Source organism: Crinia signifera, chromosome 6 (assembly GCF_055691185.1).
Source record: "Crinia signifera chromosome 6, ASM5569118v1, whole genome shotgun sequence".
NCBI classification, from domain to species: Eukaryota; Metazoa; Chordata; class Amphibia; order Anura; family Myobatrachidae; genus Crinia; species Crinia signifera.
In genome coordinates, this window is record NC_139222.1 from 18,783,208 (window position 1) to 18,806,510 (window position 23,303).

General features: G+C 48.8%; 2 protein-coding genes across 15 annotated transcripts in view; one reads left to right on the top strand and one right to left on the bottom strand.

Moving 5' to 3' along the window:
• Positions 1 to 23,303, top strand: part of LOC146009536 (uncharacterized) — a 783,885-nt gene that overhangs the window by 245,190 nt on the left and 515,392 nt on the right.
• Positions 1 to 23,303, bottom strand: part of LOC146009999 (uncharacterized) — a 49,462-nt gene that overhangs the window by 16,206 nt on the left and 9,953 nt on the right. For 5 of the 14 annotated variants that reach the window (XM_083150724.1, XM_083150727.1, XM_083150726.1 and 2 more), the window contains exons 4-8: positions 14,141 to 14,242; positions 13,646 to 13,942; positions 7,520 to 7,978; positions 6,115 to 6,318; positions 1,473 to 1,937 (exon numbers count right to left, since the gene is read on the bottom strand). In XM_083150724.1, coding sequence (XP_083006850.1) covers positions 1,473 to 1,937; positions 6,115 to 6,318; positions 7,520 to 7,978; positions 13,646 to 13,942; positions 14,141 to 14,242 — 1,527 coding nt within the window. Of the gene's footprint in view, positions 1 to 1,472; positions 1,938 to 6,114; positions 6,319 to 7,519; positions 7,979 to 13,645; positions 13,977 to 14,140; positions 14,243 to 23,303 lie in introns of all 14 variants that reach the window. The other 9 variants (XM_083150731.1, XM_083150730.1, XM_083150734.1 and 6 more) reach the window with 7 other exon arrangements.

Here is a 23,303-nt window from a genome sequence, read left to right on the forward strand (position 1 = left end):
CTGGGAATACAGAGGACGCGGACATCTCTCTGAGGTATCTCTGTTACTGGGCCCATCTGTAGGAGACACACAGTGACTGAGGACATGGTATATATGTGATTATCCTGGGAATACAGAGGACGGGGACATCTCTCTGGGGTATCTCTGTTACACGCCCCATCTGTAGGAGACACGCAGTGACTGAGGACATGGTATATATGTGATTATCCTGGTAATACAGAGGACGGGGACATCTCTCTGGGGTATATCTGTTACTGGGCCCATCTGTAGAAGACACGCAGTGACTGAGGACATGGTATATATGTGATTATCCTGGGAATACAGAGGACGGGGACATCTCTCTGGTGTATCTCTGTTACTGGCCCATCTGTAGGAGACACGCAGTGACTGAGGACATGGTATATATGTGATTATCCTGGGAATACAGAGGACGCGGACATCTCTCTGAGGTATCTCTGTTACTGGGCCCATCTGTAGGAGACACACAGTGACTGAGGACATGGTATATATGTGATTATCCTGGGAATACAGAGGACGGGGACATCTCTCTGGGGTATCTCTGTTACACGCCCCATCTGTAGGAGACACGCAGTGACTGAGGACATGGTATATATGTGATTATCCTGGTAATACAGAGGACGGGGACATCTCTCTGGGGTATATCTGTTACTGGGCCCATCTGTAGGAGACACGCAGTGACTGAGGACATGGTATATATGTGATTATCCTGGGAATACAGAGGACGGGGACATCTCTCTGGTGTATCTCTGTTACTGGCCCATCTGTAGGAGACAAGCAGTGACTGAGGACATGGTATATATGTGATTATCCTGGGAATACAGAGGACGGGGACATCTCTCTGGGGTATCTCTGTTACTGGGCCCATCTGTAGGAGACACGCAGTGACTGAGGACATTGTATACAAATTATTATGACCCAGAGGGAGGATTTGGTGATGGTCTGCACTACAAGTATGGTGAGTTGTTTGTTGTAACTTGCTGCCCTGACGAAAATGTGACAGACATTGAAATGGCCGTGTCTGTGCTTTATTTGTGACTGAGTGCCGCCGCATCCCGAATATATAGGGGGGAATACTGAGCTCTGGTGCCTTCCTACAGAGCAGCATACAAACAAAAAAACTGGAGGCGGCACTCGGAGACTTGTGCAGAAAGTTAAACGTGTATTACACACATGACAAGTGATCTACGTTTCGGGGATAGCCTCCCCGTCATCAGGATGATGGGGGAGGCTATCCCCGAAACGTAGACCACTTGTCATGTGTGTAATACACGTTTAACTTTCTGCACAAGTCTCCGAGTGCCGCCTCCAGTTTTTTGTATATATATATATATATATATATATATATATATATATATATATATATATATATATATATATATATATATACATATATATATATATATATATATATATACACACACACACACACACACACACACATATTATAGTACCATTTGCACTTGTTCCCGGCCTTTCTTTCTGGCCCTGTAGGAGGTAATCTTTCAACTTATTTTCCCAGTCCTTGTGTAGCTTCTGTCCATTCTGTATCCTTTGATTAATTAATCTTTTGCAGTCGCGTAACCTCTTCTTGCAGCTATCGTTGCTTCGCTGGAAACTCCCCTTCGAAGAAACCGCTTTCGAAATTTCATTCCACGTCCTATTCTTGAATCGAGATTGCACATTTCTGGACTTTGAACCGAAATGCTGAGAAGAGTGAAGAATGACTTGATTAATGAGGATGTCCGTTTCTTCATCTGTGAAGTTGGGTCCCCTGCTGATGGCTTCTTTTCCGGCGTCACCTTTGTCCTGGGGACCTCTGCCATGTTTGGTCCGTGATGGTCGTTGTCTCTGCGATGTTTCTTCTTCCTGCGCGGATAGGGAAAGCCTCCTGGTTTCTTCCTGGGACATTTCTAAAACTTACAAAAGAAATTAATACATTTTACATAATACAAAAACCTATATAGATATATTGTAGTGTTCATTCTAGCACCTGCCATCTTTGAAAACCCATGCAGTTCCTCTTCCCTGCCTGGGGTGTCGCTGTCTGCTGTGGTGTTTCTAGCACAGGTCTTGCTTATCAGTGCTGATATACAGACCACACTGTGCTAGAAGCACTACAGCAGACAGTGACACCCCAGGCAGGGAAGAGGAACTGCATGGGTTTTCAAAGATGGCAGATGCTAGAATGAACACTAATATAGTAGTATACATAATCCAAACCGAGATTTATGTCTTACCTGTTAAATCTCTTTCTTCGAGGACATCAGGGGCCACAGGGATAACAGTGGGTAGAGAGTGAGGTCCAATTCCAGAGAGATCCAATTCCAGCACCAGAAAGGATAAAACTTCTTGCTGCCTAGAGACAGCCCTGGCTCCTCCCCTCCTCTACCCCGCCTCCTAGGCTAGCTACTTTCAAATTTTTCCAAATCCAGGCAGGAGACAAGATAGAAGGAAGAGAAACCCATACAGAGACACATCCAACAAATGTGTGTGTGTGTGGTTCCTCAACAGAGAAACCATAACTGTAACATGTATAAGTACCTCAACAAAGGAACCTTTAACTAAGTTCATTCAACGGAAGAACTATGAACTTCAATACCATGAAGCAGGCGCGGCAGGGAGGGATCCCTGTGGCCCCTGACGTCCTCGAAGAAAGAGATTTAACAGGTAAGACATAAATCTCGGTTTCTTCTGCGGCAGACGTCAGGGGCCACAGGGATAACAGTGGGACGTCCTAAAGTAGGCACCTAAGGGTGGGGACGCGCCTGTGCCGCGGCCAGTATACTCTGGCCGAATGCCGAGTTCTGGGAGGCAAACGTAACAAACGCAAAAAAGCGTAAGAAATCGTTGGCAGACGACCAAGTTGCCACCTTGCAAAGTTGCTCTGCCGTTGCACCACCTGTAAAAGCCCGAAACACACCCACAGACATAGTGGAATGAGCCCTGACCCCCGCAAGGACCGGGAGGGAGGTGAACAAGGAAGCCTGCTTGATAACCGACCGCAGCTATCGGCTGGCAATAGTCTGCGTGGTAGAAGACCAACCCCTCTTAGGAATTCTCTAGTGGATAAAGAGAGAGTCAGATCACCGAAGTGTTCCAGTGTGATGTATATAGATGTGCAAAGCACAGCCCACTCCAGTTGATTGCTGCCTAGGAGAGACCGCCGGCCTACAAAGGGCAGGGATCACTATCTCCTGGATGACCTGAAATTCAGAGACCACCTTGTGAGGTGTAAAGTAACGTTTCAAAGAATCTGCCCTATGAGAATGAAAGGCTACGAAAGGTGACGGAGCTGACAGAGCCTGCCGGGCAGACACCCAGCAGCAACGGTCAACAGGAAAACCGTTGTCCAAATTAGCCAAAGAATCAGAGAAAGATCCTACCAAACCACCAGGTTTGTAACAAACAGAGGTTGGATCTGCAGGACCCCCTGCCAGAAGGAGCGGAGATCGTGCAACAAAGCTCAACGCCTGCGGAATAAAAAGGAGAGAGCCGAGCCCTGTCCCTTTAAAGAAGACAGGCGGAGGGCCCCCCCCCCCCACACTACTTTTACCGAAAGGACAAAACCCTAGACAAACGGTAAGTCCTGGGAGACGCCCTGAAAAATAATCCCACCAGATGCGATAAGCACCAGCCAAAGAAGGCGGATGGGCCCTGAGCATAGGTGAAATGACCTCGAAGTCAAGCCCGTGGCTCTTAATAAGGTGGTCTCAACAGCTCTGTGAGCGGTTCTGGCCCTAGAGGCAGACGGATCAGAGAGGCCCCTGACAGGGTCCGCAGATCCGAGAACCAGATTCTCCTGGATCAAGGTGCCCCCACCTCCGCTTTTAACGTACGAAAAACTTAGAGGAGCAAAATGGGGAAAAAGCATACCTCAGAACGAACGGCCACTGGCCTGACAGAGCGTTGACCCTGTAAACCATGGGTCATTAAACTGTGGCCCTCCAGATGTTGTGAAACTACATGTTCCAACATGCATTGACACATTTTTTCCTATAAGAGCATGCCAAAACTGTCAGGGCATGCTGGGACATGTAGTTACACAACATCTGGAGGGCCACAGTTTGAAGACCCATGCTGTAAACTGCTGGGTCTCGAGACCTGGACCCATACAGGGTGACCTGGTGAATGTGGCGTAAAGCCATCAATCCACCGTTGGTCTGCCCCAATGGCCTACCAACCACAGGAACGCCTCAGAAGGGAGGGTCCATCCGCCGGTATCCAGAGTTTTGCAAACAAGGCCGGGATCTTGCCCTGCACCCATTGTAAGAAGCGGGAGGCATTGGTCATGGCCAGCCCAGTCAGAGTGCCACCCTAGTGGTTGATAAAATGGAAAGTTATGGTAGAACCTACCTTAGTTAACTTTCTTTCCTTGAAGTCCATGGGAACCACAGGGGACATCTGGGTTGTAGGAGGATCCAGGGGGTCCGAGGCACCAATCAGCGAAGCTCTTTAGAATTCCCAGGATGGCCGGCAGGAGCATAAATTACTCTAACCTGTGCTCCAGTAGGAGAGGTACAGGGGGGATTTGCCCAAATGGCCCGGCTGTGAAGAGGTGGACCCCGGACTGGCTGAGTGCTCTCCGTGTCCCTCTATCACTATGCAGCAGGCAGGCAGGAAGGGATCAGGGGAGGAGACTCACGTGGGTATATTCCTTCCTCCCATCCCTAACAGACCCCCAGCGCTGCTGCTCTGTCACTGACTCCAGCGTCAGTGTAAAAATAAGAATATAAAAAAAAAAAACTTAAAAAACGATCGTGACCTCACTCTCTACCCACGGTTATACCTGTGGCCCCTGACGTCTGCCGCAGAAGAAACACCAGAGAGTGTGGGGAGGAAACTGGTCAGATCTCTGGGTTGGTAACACACAGTGACATGATGTGAGGGGGAGAGCAGGAGTATAATAGGGGCTGATGGCTCCTGATGTATGAGATACACCAGAGAGTGTGGGGAGGAGACTGGTCAGATCTCTGGGCTGGTAACACACAGTGACATGATGTGAGGGGGAGAGCAGGAGTATAATAGGGGCTGATGGCACCTGATGTATGAGATACACCAGAGAGTGTGGGGAGGAGACTGGTCAGATCTCTGGGCTGGTAACACACAGTGACATGATGTGAGGGGGAGAGCAGGAGTATAATAGGGGCTGATGGCTCCTGATGTATTAGATACACCAGAGAGTGTGGGGAGGAGACTGGTCAGATCTTTGGGCTGGTAACACACAGTGACAGGATGTGAGGGGGAGAGCAGGAGTATTATAGGGGCTGATGGCTCCTGATGTATGAGATACACCAGAGAGTGTGGGGAGGAGACTGGTCAGATCTTTGGGCTGGTAACACACAGTGACAGGATGTGAGGGGGAGCAGGAGTATAATAGGGGCTGATGTCTCCTGATGTATGAGATACACCAGAGAGTGTGGGGAGAAGACTGGTCAGATCTCTGGGCTGGTAACACACAGTGACAGGATGTGAGGGGGAGAGCAGGAGTATAATAGGGGCTGATGGCTCCTGATGCATGAGATACACCAGAGAGTGTGGGGAGGAGACTGGTCAGATCTCTGGTAACACACAGTGACATGATGTGAGGGGAGAGCAGGAGTATAATAGGGGTGATGTCTCCTGATGTATGAGATACACCAGAGAGTGTGGGGAGGAGACTGGTCAGATCTCTGGGCTGGTAACACACAGTAACATGATGTGAGGGGGACAGCAGGAGTATAATAGGGGCTGATGGCTCCAGATGTATGAGATACACCAGAGAGTGTGGGGAGGAGACTGGTCAGATCTCTGGGCTGGTAACACACAGTGACATGATGTGAGGGGGGAGCAGGAGTATAATAGGTGCTGATGTCTCCTGATGTATGAGATACACCAGAGAGTGTGGGGAGGAGACTGGTCAGATCTCTGGGCTAGTAACACACAGTGACAGGATGTGAGGGGGAGAGCAGGAGTATAATAGGGGCTGGTGGCTCCTGACTCCCCCACTAAGCAGATGCATTGTCCTCATTGGTTTGGTCTGACAGAGGAGGGTTTAGAATAAGATAAACCGTATTGGCAGAACAAGGAAATATGTAATAAGTGATTATTCCTCACCTGTGCTAGTATCTGTAGGGATGTCCTTCTTACACTGCTGATCAACACTCATATATGTGTCTTCTCCCTCTGTATCTTCTGCCTTAATATCAGGCTCATCCGTCTCTTCTCCTTCTGTATCTTCTGTTTTAATGTCAGACACATCCGTCTCTTCTCCTTCGGACGAGGGACATCTCTCTGGGGTATCTCTGTTACTGGCCCCATCTGTAGGAGACACGCAGTGACTGAGGACATTGTATATATGTGATTATCCTGGGAATACAGAGGACGGGGACATCTCTCTGGGGTATCTGTTACTGGCCCCATCTGTAGGAGACACGCAGTGACTGAGGACATGGTATATATGTGATTATCCTGGGAATACAGAGGACGGGGACATCTCTCTGGGGTATCTCTGTTACTGGGCCCATCTGTAGGAGACACGCAGTGACTGAGGACATGGTATATATGTGATTATCCTGGGAATACAGAGGACGGGGACATCTCTCTGGGGTATCTCTGTTACTGGGCCCATCTGTAGGAGACACACAGTGACTGAGGACACGGTATATACGTGATTATCCTGGGAATACAGAGGACGGGGACATCTCTCTGGGGTATCTCTGTTACTGGGCCCATCTGTAGGAGACACACAGTGACTGAGGACATGGTATATATGTGATTATCCTGGGAATACAGAGGACGGGGACATCTCTCTGGGGTATCTCTGTTACTGGGCCCATCTGTAGGAGACACGCAGTGACTGAGGACATTGTATATATGTGATTATCCTGGGAATACGGAGGACAGGGACATCTCTCTGGGGGATCTCTGTTACTGGGCCCATCTGTAGGAGACACACAGTGACTGAGGACATGGTATATATGTGATTATCCTGGGAATACAGAGGACAGGGACATCTCTCTGGGGTATCTCGGTTACTGGGCCCATCTGTAGGAGACACGCAGTGACTGAGGACATGGTATATATGTGATTATCCTGGGAATACAGAGGACGGGGACATCTCTCTGGGGTATCTCTGTTACTGGGCGCATCTGTAGGAGACACGCAGTGACTGAGGACATGGTATATATGTGATTATCCTGGGAATACAGAGGACGGGGACATCTCTCTGGGGTATCTCTGTTACTGGGCGCATCTGTAGGAGACACGCAGTGACTGAGGACATGGTATATATGTGATTATCCTGGGACTACAGAAGACAGGGACATCTCTCTGGGGTATTCCTGTTACTGAGCCCATCTGTAGGAGACACGCATATATATATATATATATATATATATATATATATATATATATATATATATATATATATATATATATATATATATATATATATATATATACACACACACACACATACATATACATACACACACACACACACACACACACATCATAGTACCTTGTGCACTTGTTCCTGGCCTTTCTTTCTGGCCCTGTAGGAGGTAATCTTTCATCTTATTTTCCCAGTCCTTGTGTAGCTTCTGTCCATTCTGTATCTTTTGAGTAATGAATCTTTTGCAGTCTCGTAACCTCTTCTTGCAGCTATCGTTGCTTCGCTGGAAACTCCCCTTCGAAGAAACCGCTTTCGAAATTTCATTCCACGTCCTATTCTTGAATCGAGATTGCACATTTCTGGACTTTGAACCGAAATGCTGAGAAGAGTGAAGAATGACTTGATTAATGAGGGTGTCCGTTTCTTCATCTGTGAAGTTGGGTCCCCTGCTGATGCCTTCTTTTCCGGCGTCACATTTGTCCTGGGGACCTCTGCCATGTTTGGTCCGTGATGGTCTCTGCGATGTTTCTTCTTCCTGCGCGGATAGGGAAAGCCTCCTGGTTTCTTCCTGGGACATTTCTAAAACTTACGAAAGAAATTAATACATTTTACATAATAAAAAAACTGATATAGATATATAGTAGTGTTCATTCTAGCACCCGCCATCTTTGAAAACCCATGCAGTTCCTCTTCCCTGCCTGGGGTGTCGCTGTCTGCTGTGGTGTTTCTAGCACAGGTCTGGTTTGCTTATCAGTGCTGAAATACAGACCACACTGTGCTAGAAGCACTACAGCAGACAGCGACACCCCAGGCAGGAAAGAGGAACTGCATGGATTTTCAAAGATGGCGGGTGCTAGAATGAACACTAATATAGTAGTATACATAATAGAAACTTAGAATTTGACGGCAGATAAGAACCACTTGGCCCATCTAGGTCTGCCCCTTTTTAAACATGTTACCTCAAACCATAATTGACCCTTATTTCTTTGTAAGGATATCAATATGCCTATCCCTGTTATGGCAGTGGTGGTGTCGACACATGACCTGCATACCTACCAATACATATATGGTGTAGCAAGGTGTTAAGTGCAATACACAGGAGTAACAATACTCAAATGGTGGTTCACATATAAATAAATGATACTGTGTGATGCCCACAAGGGGTTAAGGAGAAACAGCCACACAATGACCTCTCCAATGTAAAGGCTAGGTGGAATACCCAATACACCGGAGGAGGTGAAGGACTATTGTGTGGGCTGCCAAGTTACAGCCAAGCTCTGGGACTGTAAGGTGACACCACAGATCCCAGCAGCCTGCCTAAGCTGTAACCAGACAAACTCCAGAGACAAACAGACAAACACACAGGCCGAGCAGTTTCTATCCTGACTATCTAGCAAGGATTCATATGCTGCTTTCCCACTGCAGACCAGTTTAAAGTACTGGTAATCTTAAATGGTATTTAAAACGGAATTAGCATTCCCACTGCAGCAGATTACCGTTTTAAATACCATTTAAGTACCATTCCCATTGCAGTGAACCGTGTAAAATGTAGAGTGCCTAACCACACCCCCCCCCAGTGTAAAGAGTGCCTAATCCCTCCCCCCCCACCCCAAATTGTAAAGAGTACCTGCCCTGTGCCCCCACCTCCCCTCCCCTTGTACTTACCTGCACGGGGATGCAGGGCAGTGGGGAGGCAGCGGGGGTCCATGCAGGGTCCATGCGGGGTCCAGGCCATCCCAGTGCCTGATGAGAACTAGTAGTTCTCACTTTGCGCATATGTAATGAGTGCACGTGCATAATAATGAGCCGATCATTACATATGAGGCCCGGTGCCTCGCTACGCTCGGCACACTAATTTATTCTCCCTCCAGGGGTGTCGTGGACACCCCAGGAGGGAGAAAGTGTCGGCATTTCGGCGGTCGGGATTCCGGCGTCGGGATTCTGAACGCCGGGATCCCGACCGCCGGGATCTTAACTGCATCCCGTTATTTTAACGTGTAGGACTCTGCTTTAAAAACGGGTTGAAATACCATTTAACTTTAAAAACGGTATTTCAACTCTGGCACTTTCCCACTGCAGCCTTAAAACGGTAAATTGCGCTGAAAATCGGCAATTTACAGTTTTTTAGCTGCAGTGGGAAAGGGGCATAACTGACAGACAAACACAGGCTAAACAGTTTCTATCCTGACCAACTAGTAAGGATTCTAACTGAACTGGCAGATATTCAAAGTAACACTGACAGGGAGCTATGAGACAAATTCAGCAGCACCTGTCTAGCCAGAAAGGAAGACTTATAAAGCAGGTGCTGCCCACGTCCCCACTCATACATCACAGACTGTGAGCACAAAAACCAGTACCGGAGTCTCTGCTGTGAACAGACTGCCTGTCACCACTGCAACATCAAAAACCCGGACCGGAGTGCATGCTATGCTCAGGTTACTTACTAACAATCCCAAGCATGTTTAAATTGTACTACTGTATTTGCCTCTACCACCTCTGATGGGAGGCTATTCCACTTATCCACTACCCTTTCTGTGAAGTAATTCTTCCTCACATTTCCCCTGAATCTTCCTCCCGTTAGTTTCAGTGCATGTCCTCGTGTTCTGTTGCTCCTCTTCCTGGGAAGAATGTCTCCCTCCTGTACCTTGTTAAAACCCTTGATATATTTTAAAGTTTCTATCATGTCCCCCCTTTCCCTTCTCTAAAGTGTACATGTTAAGATCTTTTAGTCTTTCCTGGTACGTTTTGTGATGTAGGCCATGCACCATTTTAGTTGCCCTTCTTTGTACAGACTCTAATGTATTTATATTCTTCTGGAGATATGGCCTCCAGAACTGAACACAATACTCTAGGTGAGGTCGTACCAATGACCTATACAGTGGCATTATTACTTCTTTCTTTCTACTGCTGATACCTCTCCCTATGCAACCAAACATCTGACTTGCCTTCTTCATTGCTTTGTTACATTGCCTCCCTGCCTTTAAGTCCCCTGAAATAGTGACACCTAGATCCCTCTCTTCCTCAGTAGTTTCCATTATAGTGCCATTTATACTATATCTAGTCTTTTGGATTTTTAAGACCCAAGTGCATGATTTTGCATTTTTTGGCATTAAACTGTAGTTGCCATGCTCTTGACCATTCCTCTAATTTACCTAATTACATAGGGTAATTGTATTGGGAATACTGTACAATCAAACAAACTATGAAAACTACGGAACTATGACTCGAGACTGTAGCAGAGTCTGCAGAAGCTTTAGCAAATGTTCTGCTTTGTGCGGGTCATGAGGGAGACCCGTGCAGAAAAACGTACGTGGGGGAGGCCTTTTGAATGAGATGGAGTATCCCCGAGACACAACTTTCCTTACCTAGGCATCCTTTGTTGTGGACAGCCACTGATGAGCAAAGTGGAGGTCTGCCTCCCACCTGGGGATCCCCTGCGGGAGGCCCGCCCCATCATGCATCGGGTTTGTCAGGCTTGGCAGGAGCCTGTCTGGTGGCCCAGGCCTGCTTAGGTTTGGCCTTACCTGCCTTGTTGGTAGGAGTAGGCCTGGGGTATGATTGACCCCTGGCTTTACATTAGGGACGAAAGGACCGAAAGGAGGAGGTCCTAGTTTTTTGTGGTAGAGCTGTAGGTAAGCATGCCGTCTTGGCAGCTGCCAGAGAGGCCACAATTTTATTTAGCTCCTCCCTAAATAAATTCTCACCCTTAAAGGGCAAAAGGGTACTTGTGTAGTTTCACGGCGCCCGCCGCGTACACAGTCTGTCTCAGAAACTTGGCAGCTTGCCAGACGCTCTGTTTAACTGTGCGCGTGCCGCTCTAGCTGTTCTCAGCGTAGCACGTGGCTGCTTTCCATATGTAAGCTACGTTATCAGCGTAGCGCCGGGCAGCAGCAGCAGCGAGCTGCCCAGGTGCTGACAGGTCACTGTGGAACTTGTAGTTCCACAGTGAAATAGGCAGTCCTGCGCACCGCTGACAACGGGGGCATGTAAAGCTGACACCCCGGCATGGGCTTCTAAAGTACACGCCCCGGCACACCACTATCAAAGGGGGTGTCCCCCATGTAGACGCTAAAATTTAGGCGCTAAAGCGTCTGAATCCATACTCCCTGCAAGCCGCCAAGAAGGGGGGTATCTGGATTTAGACGCTAAAGCGTCTAGATTTACTAGGGTGTAGGGGTACATAGGGGTGCACTGTGCAAAACACTCTTAAACCTGTTCACAATGACACTAGTCGACGTAACAGCTGTCAGATCTGGTCAGATCTCTGGGCAGGTAGCACACAGTGACATGATGTGAGGGGGAGAGCAGGAGTATAGGTACTTGTGTAGTTTCACAGTGAAACTTTGAAACTTGTCAGTCTGCCAGACTCTGTGTTTACTGTGCGCGTGCCGCTCTAGCTTTTCTCAGCGCAGCGCGTGGCTGCTTTCCTTATGTAAGCTACGTTATCAGCATAGTGCTGGGCAGCAGCAGTGCACCCAGCGCTGACAGGTCACTGTGGTACTTGTAATTCCACAGTGAAATAGGCAGTCCTGCGCACCGCTGACAACCCGGCAATTTAGACTCCTCCGGCAATTTAGAAGTCTAGATTTTGACGGCTGACAACCCGGCAATTTAGACTCCTCCGGCAATTTAGACTCCTCCGGCTATTTAGAAGTCTAGATTTAGACGTCTAAATCCAGACTCCCTGCAAACCGCTAAGATGGGGGCATCTGAATTTAGACGGTAAAGCGTCTAAATTTAGTAGGGTCTAGCGGTACACTATTAAACCTGTTCACAATAACACTAGTCGACGTAACAGCTGTCGACCTTGTTAATTCCACTATCCACGCCAACTCGAAGCGTGGCGAGCGGCGGCGGTACGCGTCCTACGACAATTTCATACCCCCACTATCCACGTCGGCGTGGAGTTGTTTTTATAAAGTGTGGCGAGCGCAGCGAGCCACCGTGCCCGAAGCGTGGCGAGCGCTGCGAGCCCTGTGGATACCTTCATAGGTATCCGCGTCCCCTCGCGGGCTTCACAGGTATCCGCGTCCCCTCGCGGGCTTCACAGGTATCCGCGTCCCCTCGCGGGCTTCACAGGTATCCGCGTCCCCTCGCGGGCTTCACAGGTATCCGCGTCCCCTCGCGGGCTTCACAGGTATCCTCGTCCCCTCGCGGGCTTCACAGGTATCCGCGTCCCCTCGCGGGCTTCACAGGTATCCGCGTCCCCTCGCGGGCTTCACAGGTATCCGCGTCCCCTCGCGAGCTTCACAGGTATCCGCGTCCCCTCGCGGGCTTCACAGGTATCCGCGTCCCCTCGCCACACTTTATAAAATCAACTCGACGCCGACGTGGATAGTGGGGGTATGAAAAGGTCGTAGGACGCGTACCGCCGCCCCTCGAGGGCTCGCTGCGCTCGCCACGCTTCGGGTTGGCATGGATAGTGGAATTAACAAGGTCGATAGCCGTTACGTCGACTAGTGTCATTGTGAACAGGTTTAATAGAGTACCCCTAGACCCTACTAAATTTAGACGCTTTACCGTCTAAATTTAGATGCCCCCATCTTAGTGGTTTGCAGGGAGTCTGGATTTAGATGTCTAAATCTAGACTTCTAAATAGCCGGAGGAGTCTAAATTGCCGGGTTGTCAGCGGTGCGCAGGACTGCCTATTTCACTGTGGAACTACAAGTACCACAGTGACCTGTCAGCGCTGGGTGCACTGCTGCTGCCCAGCGCTATGCTGATAACGTAGCTTACATAAGGAAAGCAGCCACGCGCTGCGCTGAGAAAAGCTAGAGTGGCACGCGCACAGTAAACACAGAGTCTGGCAGACTGACAAGTTTCAAAGTTTCACTGTGCGCTCGGTGGCGCAGTGAAACTACACAAGTACCGGAGTATAATAGGGGCTGATGGCTCCTGCTGTATGAGATACACCAGAGAGTGTGGGGAGGAGACTGGTCAGATCTCTGGGCTGGTAACACACAGTGACATGATGTGAGGGGAGAGCAGGAGTATAATAGGGGCTGATGTCTCCTGATGTATGAGATACACCAGAGAGTGTGGGGAGGAGACTGGTCAGATCTCTGGGCTGGTAACACACAGTGACATGATGTGAGGGGAGAACAGGAGTATAATAGGGGCTGATGGCTCCTGACTGCCCAACTAAGCAGCTGCATTGTCCTCATTGGTTTGGTCTGACAGAGGAGGGTTTAGAATAAGAGAAAACTGTATTGGCAAAACAAGGAAAATATGTAATAAGTGTTTATTTCTCACCTGTGCTGGGATCTGTAGGGATTTCCTCCTCCTTACACTGCTGATCACCCCTCATATAGGTGTCTTCTCCCTCTGTATCTTCTGCCTTAATATCAGTCACATCTGTCTCTTTTCTCTCTGTATCTTCTGCCTTGATGTCAGTCACATCCGTCTCTTCTCCCTCTGTAGCTTCTGCCTTGATGTCAGTCACATACGTCTCTTCTTCTGTATCCTCTGTTTTAATGTCAGTCACATCCATCTCTTCTCCTTCTTCTGTTTTGATATCAGTCACATACGTCTCTTCTCCCTCTGAATCTTCTACCTTAATATCAGACAAATTTTCACACTAAACCTACACAAAATGCCATATTAGGAATGTCTGATGTTATTGAGATTACACTGTAGAATATCTTTGCATATCTTTGCAGTGTATAAGACACACACACACACACACACAACTAATGCAATTCATATAGTCACAGTCACGTTGGTATATTGAGGAGACCCTAATCCCACCTACCTGATCCTCCTGTAGGGTCCTGTGATTCTCCTCTGTACAATGCTGGGAATACAGAGGACGGGGACATCTCTCTGGGGTATCTCTGTTACTGGGCCTATCTGTAGGAGACACGCAGTGACTGAGTACATTGTATATATGTGATTATCCTGGGAATACAGAGGACGGGGACATCTCTCTGGGGTATCTCTATTACTGGGCCCATCTGTATGAGACACGCAGTGACTGAGGACATTGTATATATGTGATTATCCTGAGAATACAGAGGACTGGGACATCCCTCTGGGGTATCTCTGTTACTGGTCCCATCTGTAGGAGACACACAATGACTGAGGACATGGTATATATGTGATTATCCTGGGAATACAGAGGACGGGGACATCTCTCTGGGGTATCTCTGTTACTGGGCCCATCTGTAGGAGACACGCAGTGACTGAGGACATGGTATATATGTGCTTATCCTGGGAATACAGAGGACGGGGACATCTCTCTGGGATATTCCTGTTACTGGGCCCATCTGTAGGAGACACACAGTGACTGAGGACATGGTATATATGTGATTATCCTGGGAATACAGAGGACGGGGACATCTCTCTGGGGTATCTATGTTACTGGCCCCATCTGTAGGAGACACACAGTGACTGAGGACATGGTATATATGTGATTATCCTGGGAATACAGAGGACGGGACATCTCTCTGGGGTATCTCTGTTACTGGGCCCATCTGTAGGAGACACACAGTGACTGAGGACATGGTATATATGTGATTATCCTGGGAATACAGAGGACGGGGACATCTCTCTGGGGTATCTCTGTTACTGGGCCCATCTGTAGGAGACACACAGTGACTGAGGACATGGTATATATGTGATTATCCTGGGAATACAGAGGACGGGGACATCTCTCTGGTGTATCTCTGTTACTGGCCCATCTGTAGGAGACACGCAGTGACTGAGGACATGGTATATATGTGATTATCCTGGGAATACAGAGGACGGGGACATCTCTCTGGGGTATCTCTGTTACTGGGCCCACCTGTAGGAGACACACAGTGACTGAGGACATGGTATATATGTGATTATCCTGGGAATACAGAGGACGGGGACATCTCTCTGGGGTATCTCTGTTACTGGACCCATCTGTAGGAGACACACAGTGACTGAGGACATTGTATATATGTGATTATCCTGGGAATACAGAGGACGGGGACATCTCTCTGGGGTATCTCTGTTACTGGGCCCATCTGTAGGAGACACACAGTGACTGAGGACATGGTATATATGTGATTATCCTGGGAATACAGAGGACGGGACATCTCTCTGGGGTATCTGTGTTACTGGGCCCATCTGTAGGAGACACGCAGTGACTGAGGACATTGTATATATGTGATTATCCTGGGAATACAGAGGACGGGGACATCTCTCTGGGGTATCTCTGTTACTGGGCCCATCTGTAGGAGACACACAGTGACTGAGGACATGGTATATATGTGATTATCCTGGGAATACAGAGGACGGGGACATCTCTCTGGGTTATTCCTGTTACTGGCCCATCTGTAGGAGACATACAGTGACTGAGGACATGGTATATATGTGATTATCCTGGGAATACAGAGGACGGGGACATCTCTCTGGGGTATCTCTGTTACTGGGCCCATCTGTAGGAGACACACAGTGACTGAGGACATGGTATATATGTGATTATCCTGGGAATACAGAGGACGGGGACATCTCTCTGGGGTATCTCTGTTACTGGGCCCATCTGTAGGAGACACACAGTGACTGAGGACATGGTATATATATGTGATTATCCTGGGAATACAGAGGACGGGGACATCTCTCTGGGGTATTCCTGTTACTGGGCCCATCTGTAGGAGACATGCAGTGACTGAGGACATGGTATATATGTGATGATCCTGGGAATATAGAGGACGGGGACATCTCTCTGTGGTATCTCTGTTACTGGGCTCATCTGTAGGAGACACACAGTGACTGAGGACATGGTATATATGTGATTATCCTGGGAATACAGAGGACGGGGACATCTCTCTGGGATATTCCTGTTACTGGGCCCATCTGTAGGAGACACACAGTGACTGAGGACATGGTATATATGTGATTATCCTGGGAATACAGAGGACGGGGACATCTATCTGGGGTATCTCTGTTACTGGGCCCATCTGTAGGAGACACACAGTGACTGAGGACATGGTATATATGTGATTATCCTGGGAATACAGAGGACGGGGACATCTCTCTGGGGTATCTCTGTTACTGGGCCCATCTATAGGAGACACACAGTGACTGAGGACATTGTATATATGTGATTATCCTGGGAATACAGAGGACAGGGACATCTCCCTGGGGTATCTCTGTTACTGGGCCCATCTATAGGAGACACACAGTGACTGAGGACATGGTATATATGTGATTATCCTGGGAATACAGAGGACGGGGACATCTCTCTGGGGTATCTCTGTTACTGGGCCCATCTGTAGGTATATATGTGATTATCCTGGGAATACAGAGGACGGGGACATCTCTCTGGGGTATCTCTGTTACTGGGCCCATCTGTAGGAGACACACAGTGACTGAGGACATGGTATATATGTGATTATCCTGGGAATACAGAGGACGGGGACATCTCTCTGGGGTATTCCTGTTACTGCGCCCATCTGTAGGAGACACACAGTGACTGAGGACATGGTATATATGTGATTATCCTGGGAATACAGAGGACGGGGACATCTCTCTGGGGTATCTCTGTTACTGGGCCCATCTGTAGGAGACACGCAGTGACTGAGGACATGGTATATATGTGATTATCCTGGGAATACAGAGGACGGGGACATCTCTCTGGGGTATCTCTGTTACTGGGCCCATCTGTAGGACACACAGTGACTGAGGACATGGTATATATGTGATTATCCTGGGAATACAGAGGACGGGGACATCTCTCTGGGGTATCTCTGTTACTGGGCCCATCTGTAGGAGACACGCTGTGACTGAGGACATGGTATATATGTGATTATCCTGGGAATACAGAGGACGGGGACATCTCTCTGGGGTATCTCTGTTACTGGGCCCATCTGTAGGAGACACGCAGTGACTGAGGACATGGTATATATGTGATTATCCTGGGAATACAGAGGACGGGGACATCTCTCTGGGGTATTTCTGTTACTGGGCCCATCTGTAGGACACACAGTGACTGAGGACATGGTATATATGTGATTATCCTGGGAATACAGAGGACGGGGACATCTCTCTGGGGTATCTCTGTTACTGGGTCCATCTGTAGGAGACACACAGTGACTGAGGACATGGTATATATGTGATTATCCTGGGAATACAGAGGACGGGGACATCTCTCTGGGGTATCTCTGTTACTGGGCCCATCTGTAGGAGACACACAGTGACTGAGGACATGGTATATATGTGATTATCCTGGGAATACAGAGGACGGGGACATCTCTCTGGGGTATCTCTGTTACTGGGCCCATCTGTAGGAGACACGCAGTGACTGAGGACATGGTATATATGTGATTATCCTGGGAATACAGAGGACGGGGACATCTCTCTGGGGTATCTCTGTTACTGGGCCCATCTGTAGGAGACACACAGTGACTGAGGACATTCTATATATGTGATTATCCTGGGAATACAGAGGACGGGGACATCTCTCTGGGGTATCTCTGTTACTGGGCCCATCTGTAGGAGACACGCAGTGACTGAGGACATTGTATATATGTGATTATCCTTGGAATACAGAGGACAGGGACATCTCTCTGGGGTATCTCTGTTACTGGGCCCATCTGTAGGAGACACACAGTGACTGAGGACATGGTATATATGTGATTATCCTGGGAATACAGAGGACGGGGACATCTCTCTGGGGTATCTCTGTTACTGGGCCCATCTGTAGGAGACACGCAGTGACTGAGGACATGGTATATATGTGATTATCCTGGGAATACAGAGGACGGGGACATCTCTCTGGGGTATCTCTGTTACTGGGCCCATCTGTAGGAGACACACAGTGACTGAGGACATGGTATATATGTGATTATCCTGGGAATACAGAGGACGGGGACATCTCTCTGGGGTATCTCTGTTACTGGGCCCATCTGTAGGAGACACGCAGTGACTGAGGACATGGTATATATGTGAATATCCTGGGAATACAGAGGACGGGGACATCTCTCTGGGGTATCTCTGTTACTGGGCCCATCTGTAGGAGACACGCAGTGACTGAGGACATGGTATATATGTGATTATCCTGGGAATACAGAGGACGGGGACATCTCTCTGGGGTATCTCTGTTACTGGGCCCATCTGTAGGAGACACGCAGTGACTGAGGACATGGTATATATGTGATTATCCTGGGAATACAGAGGACGGGGACATCTCTCTGGGGTATCTCTGTTACTGGGCCCATCTGTAGGAGACACGCAGTGACTGAGGACATGGTATATATGTGAATATCCTGGGAATACAGAGGACGGGGACATCTCTCTGGGGTATCTCTGTTACTGGGCCCATCTGTAGGAGACACGCAGTGACTGAGGACATGGTATATATGTGATTATCCTGGGAATACAGAGGACGGGGACATCTCTCTGGGGTATCTCTGTTACTGGGCCCATCTGTAGGACACACAGTGACTGAGGACATGGTATATATGTGATTATCCTGGGAATACAGAGGACGGGGACATCTCTCTGGGGTATCTCTGTTACTGGGCCCATCTGTAGGAGACACACAGTGACTGAGGACATGGTATATATGTGATTATCCTGGGAATACAGAGGACGGGGACATCTCTCTGGGGTATCTCTGTTACTGGGCCCATCTGTAGGAGACACGCAGTGACTGAGGACATGGTATATATGTGATTATCCTGGGAATACAGAGGACGGGGACATCTCTCTGGGGTATCTCTGTTACTGGGCCCACCTGTAGGAGACACGCAGTGACTGAGGACATGGTATATATGTGATTATCCTGGGAATACAGAGGACGGGGACATCTCTCTGGGGTATCTCTGTTACTGGGCCCATCTGTAGGAGACACACAGTGACTGAGGACACTGTATATATGTGATTATCCTGGGAATACAGAGGACGGGGACATCTCTCTGGGGTATCTCTGTTACTGGGCCCATCTGTAGGAGACACGCAGTGACTGAGGACATGGTATATATGTGATTATCCTAGGAATACAGAGGACGGGGACATCTCTCTGGGGTATCTCTGTTACTGGGCCCATCTGTAGGAGACACACAGTGACTGAGGACATGGTATATATGTGATTATCCTGGGAATACAGAGGACGGGGACATCTCTCTGGGGTATCTGTTACTGGGCCCATCTGTAGGAGACACGCAGTGACTGAGGACATGGTATATATGTGATTATCCTGGGAATACAGAGGACGGGGACATCTCTCTGGGGTATCTCTGTTACTGGGCCCATCTGTAGGAGACACGCAGTGACTGAGGACATGGTATATATGTGATTATCCTGGGAATAAAGAGGACGGGGACATCTCTCTGGGGTATCTCTGTTACTGGGCCCATCTGTAGGAGACACACAGTGACTGAGGACATTATACATGTGATTATCCTGGGAATACAGAGGACGGGGACATCTCTCTGGGGTATCTCTGTTACTGGGCCCATCTGTAGGAGACACACAGTGACTGAGGACATGGTATATATGTGATTATCCTGGGAATACAGAGGACGGGGACATCTCTCTGAGGTATCTCTGTTACTGGGCCCATCTGTAGGAGACACGCAGTGACTAAGGACATGGTATATATGGGATTATCCTGGGAATACAGAGGACGGGGACATCTCTCTGGGGTATCTCTATTACTGGGCCCATCTGTAGGAGACACACAGTGACTGAGGACATGGTATATATGGGATTATCCTGGGAATACAGAGGAAGGGGACATCTCTCTGGGGGATCTCTGTTACTGGGCCCATCTGTAGGAGACACGCAGTGACTGAGGACATGGTATATATGTGATTATCCTGGGAATACAGAGGACGGGGACATCTCTCTGGGGTATCTCTGTTACTGGGCCCATCTGTAGGAGACACGCAGTGACTGAGGACATGGTATATATGTGATTATCCTGGGAATACAGAGGACGGGGACATCTCCCTGGGGTATCTCTGTTACTGGACCCATCTGTAGGAGACACGCAGTGACTGAGTACATTGTATATATGTGATTATCCTGGGAATACAGAGGACGGGGACATCTCTCTGGGGTATCTCTGTTACTGGGCCCATCTGTAGGAGACACGCAGTGACTGAGGACATGGTATATATGTGATTATCCTGGGAATACAGAGGACGGGGACATCTCTCTGGGGTATCTCTGTTACTGGGCCCATCTATAGGAGACACGCAGTGACTGAGGACATGGTATATATGTGACTATCCTGGGAATACAGAGGACGGGGACATCTCTCTGGGGTATCTCTGTTACTGGGCCCATCTGTAGGAGACACGCAGTGACTGGGGACATGGTATATATGTGATTATCCTGGGAATACAGAGGACGGGGACATCTCTCTGGGGTATCTCTGTTACTGGGCCCATCTGTAGGAGACACGCAGTGACTGAGGACATGGTATATATGTGATTATCCTGGGAATACAGAGGACGGGGACATCTCTCTGGGGTATTCCTGTTACTGGGCCCATCTGTAGGAGACACGCAGTGACTGAGGACATAGTATATATGTGATTATCCTGGGAATACAGAGGACGGGGACATCTCTCTGGGGTATTCCTGTTACTGGGCCCATCTGTAGGAGACACGCAGTGACTGAGGACATGGTATATATGTGATTATCCTGGGAATACAGAGGACGGGGACATCTCTCTGGGGTATTCCTGTTACTGGGCCCATCTGTAGGAGACACGCAGTGACTGAGGACATGGTATATATGTGATTATCCTGGGAATACAGAGGACGGGGACTTCTCTCTGGGCTATCTCTGTTACTAGCCCATCTGTAGGAGACACGCAGTGACTGAGGACATAGTATATATGTGATTATCCTGGGAATACAGAGGACGGGGACTTCTCTCTGGGCTATCTCTGTTACTAGCCCATCTGTAGGAGACACACAGTGACTGAGGACACGGTATATATGTGATTATCCTGGGAATACAGAGGACGGGGACATCTCTCTGGGGTATCTCTGTTACTGGGCCCATCTGTAGGAGACACGCAGTGACCGAGGACATGGTATATATGTGATTATCCTGGGAATACAGAGGACGGGGACATCTCTCTGGGGTATCTCTGTTACTGGGCCCATCTATAGGAGACACACACAGTGACTGAGGAAGTCGTATACAAATTATTATGACCACCCCTCAATACAATGTTGGACCACCTTTTGCCCTTAATACTGCGTGGATTCTTCTTGGCATGGACTCTATGAGATGTTGGTAGGTGATATGAGGAATTTGAGACCATATCCGATGAACTGCACTTTCCAATTCCTTAAGATTTGATGCTACTGGATCCAGCTGCTTGATGGCCGTTCGATCTCATCCCACAGATTCTCAACTGGATTGAGATCTGGTGATTGTGCAGCCAACTAAGCAAGGTAAAGTCTCCGTCATGCTCTTCGGACCATCTGCGGACAATGCCAGCTTTATGACAGGGAGCATTGTACTGCTGGAAGTAACCATCCCCGGCACGGTACACCATTAACATAACAGGAGGTACTTGATCTTCGAGAACACTCAAATACCCTTGGCCATTCAGACATTGTTCCACAGGAATCAAAGGACCCATACAATGCCAAGAAAACATCCCCCAAACCACAACATTGCCTCCACCAGCTTGGTGTTGTGGCAATGCAGTTGGGGTCCTGGCTTTCGTGCTGTTTTCTCCGTATTCGCACCCTGCCATCTGCATGGTGTAATTGAAAACACGATTCATCGGGGCGTGGTTTGACTGAGGAGGTGTGCGGACGCTGTGTGGGTGAGCTCCGTTAAAATCCGTATTCCCATCCTGATTGAGGGACCTTAGACACCTCTGACTCACTCACTACCACCCCTAAAGCTCTCCTGCACCTGACGCACCAATCAAAGCGTGTGCCGACAGCCTGCTGTGGACGCAGGGACACTCCTGGCCTGGCACGCTCTGGGCTCCCTCCTGCACGCTTCGGGCGTCATCTTGGAGACTCCTTCCACCGACGCATATCTCCCGGTCTCTGCTCTGCTGTGCCTGATGATAGAGATAGCCTGATTTTTTGGTCCCCATTGAGCGGCAATCTGTAACCGCAGCCCTTGTTGGTTACCCGAGGGCCACTACCTGAGTGAGTACTGTAGGGAGAGAGGTGCTGGGCCTGCCCTGCGTTGCATCCTTGGGTTATATAGACACCCGGACAGCTGCTTTTTTGTCTCTCCTGAGAATCTGGTGGTGTGCTAGCCACCACTGGTTTATTGGATCTATTGCCCTTGCTATATAATTCAACATGGCGGCCTCAATTCAACTCTTGCTGCAGGCTATCTATGCCTCTGCCGATAGACTTCTGGCCAAGCTCGCTGATGTGCAGGGGGAGACCCTATCTATCTCCTGTACCCTCGCTGAAGAACATACACTTTCCTGCTGTGTTCCCATAGTCAGCACTGAACAGGCACTGTATTGTCCCAAGAATGAGCTCTCCTGCCCTAGAGATATCTCCTATCCCGACCCAGTAGATCCTCTAATCTCCTTTCATTGTGATATATACGCTGCTGCTGATGGAGACAATATCCCTCTTGGCCGTGGGCCTATAGCCCATATAGATCCTGCAATTCTTCGCTTTAGGAGGGAGTACTCCGTGATGCCTTCCCACATGCAACACTTGAATGCTGCCTCGACTGCTCCAACTCAGCACTGCTGCTGTGTCTATTATGGCCACAATCCTGGCAAAGAGGACCCAGTGTACACGATTCCTGCTCCTCTGCTGATCTCCCCTGTATCTCCTAGCAAGACCTCCGGGCCTGTGCAGCCTGTCTCTCTTGGTGCTACAAGTCGTCCTCCTGGCCTTTATATATACAGAGTCCTGTCTACACGAATCAAGGGTTATGTTCAAGATGATTACAGATGGCCGGACTGAGACTGTCCTATGTTTATCTATTG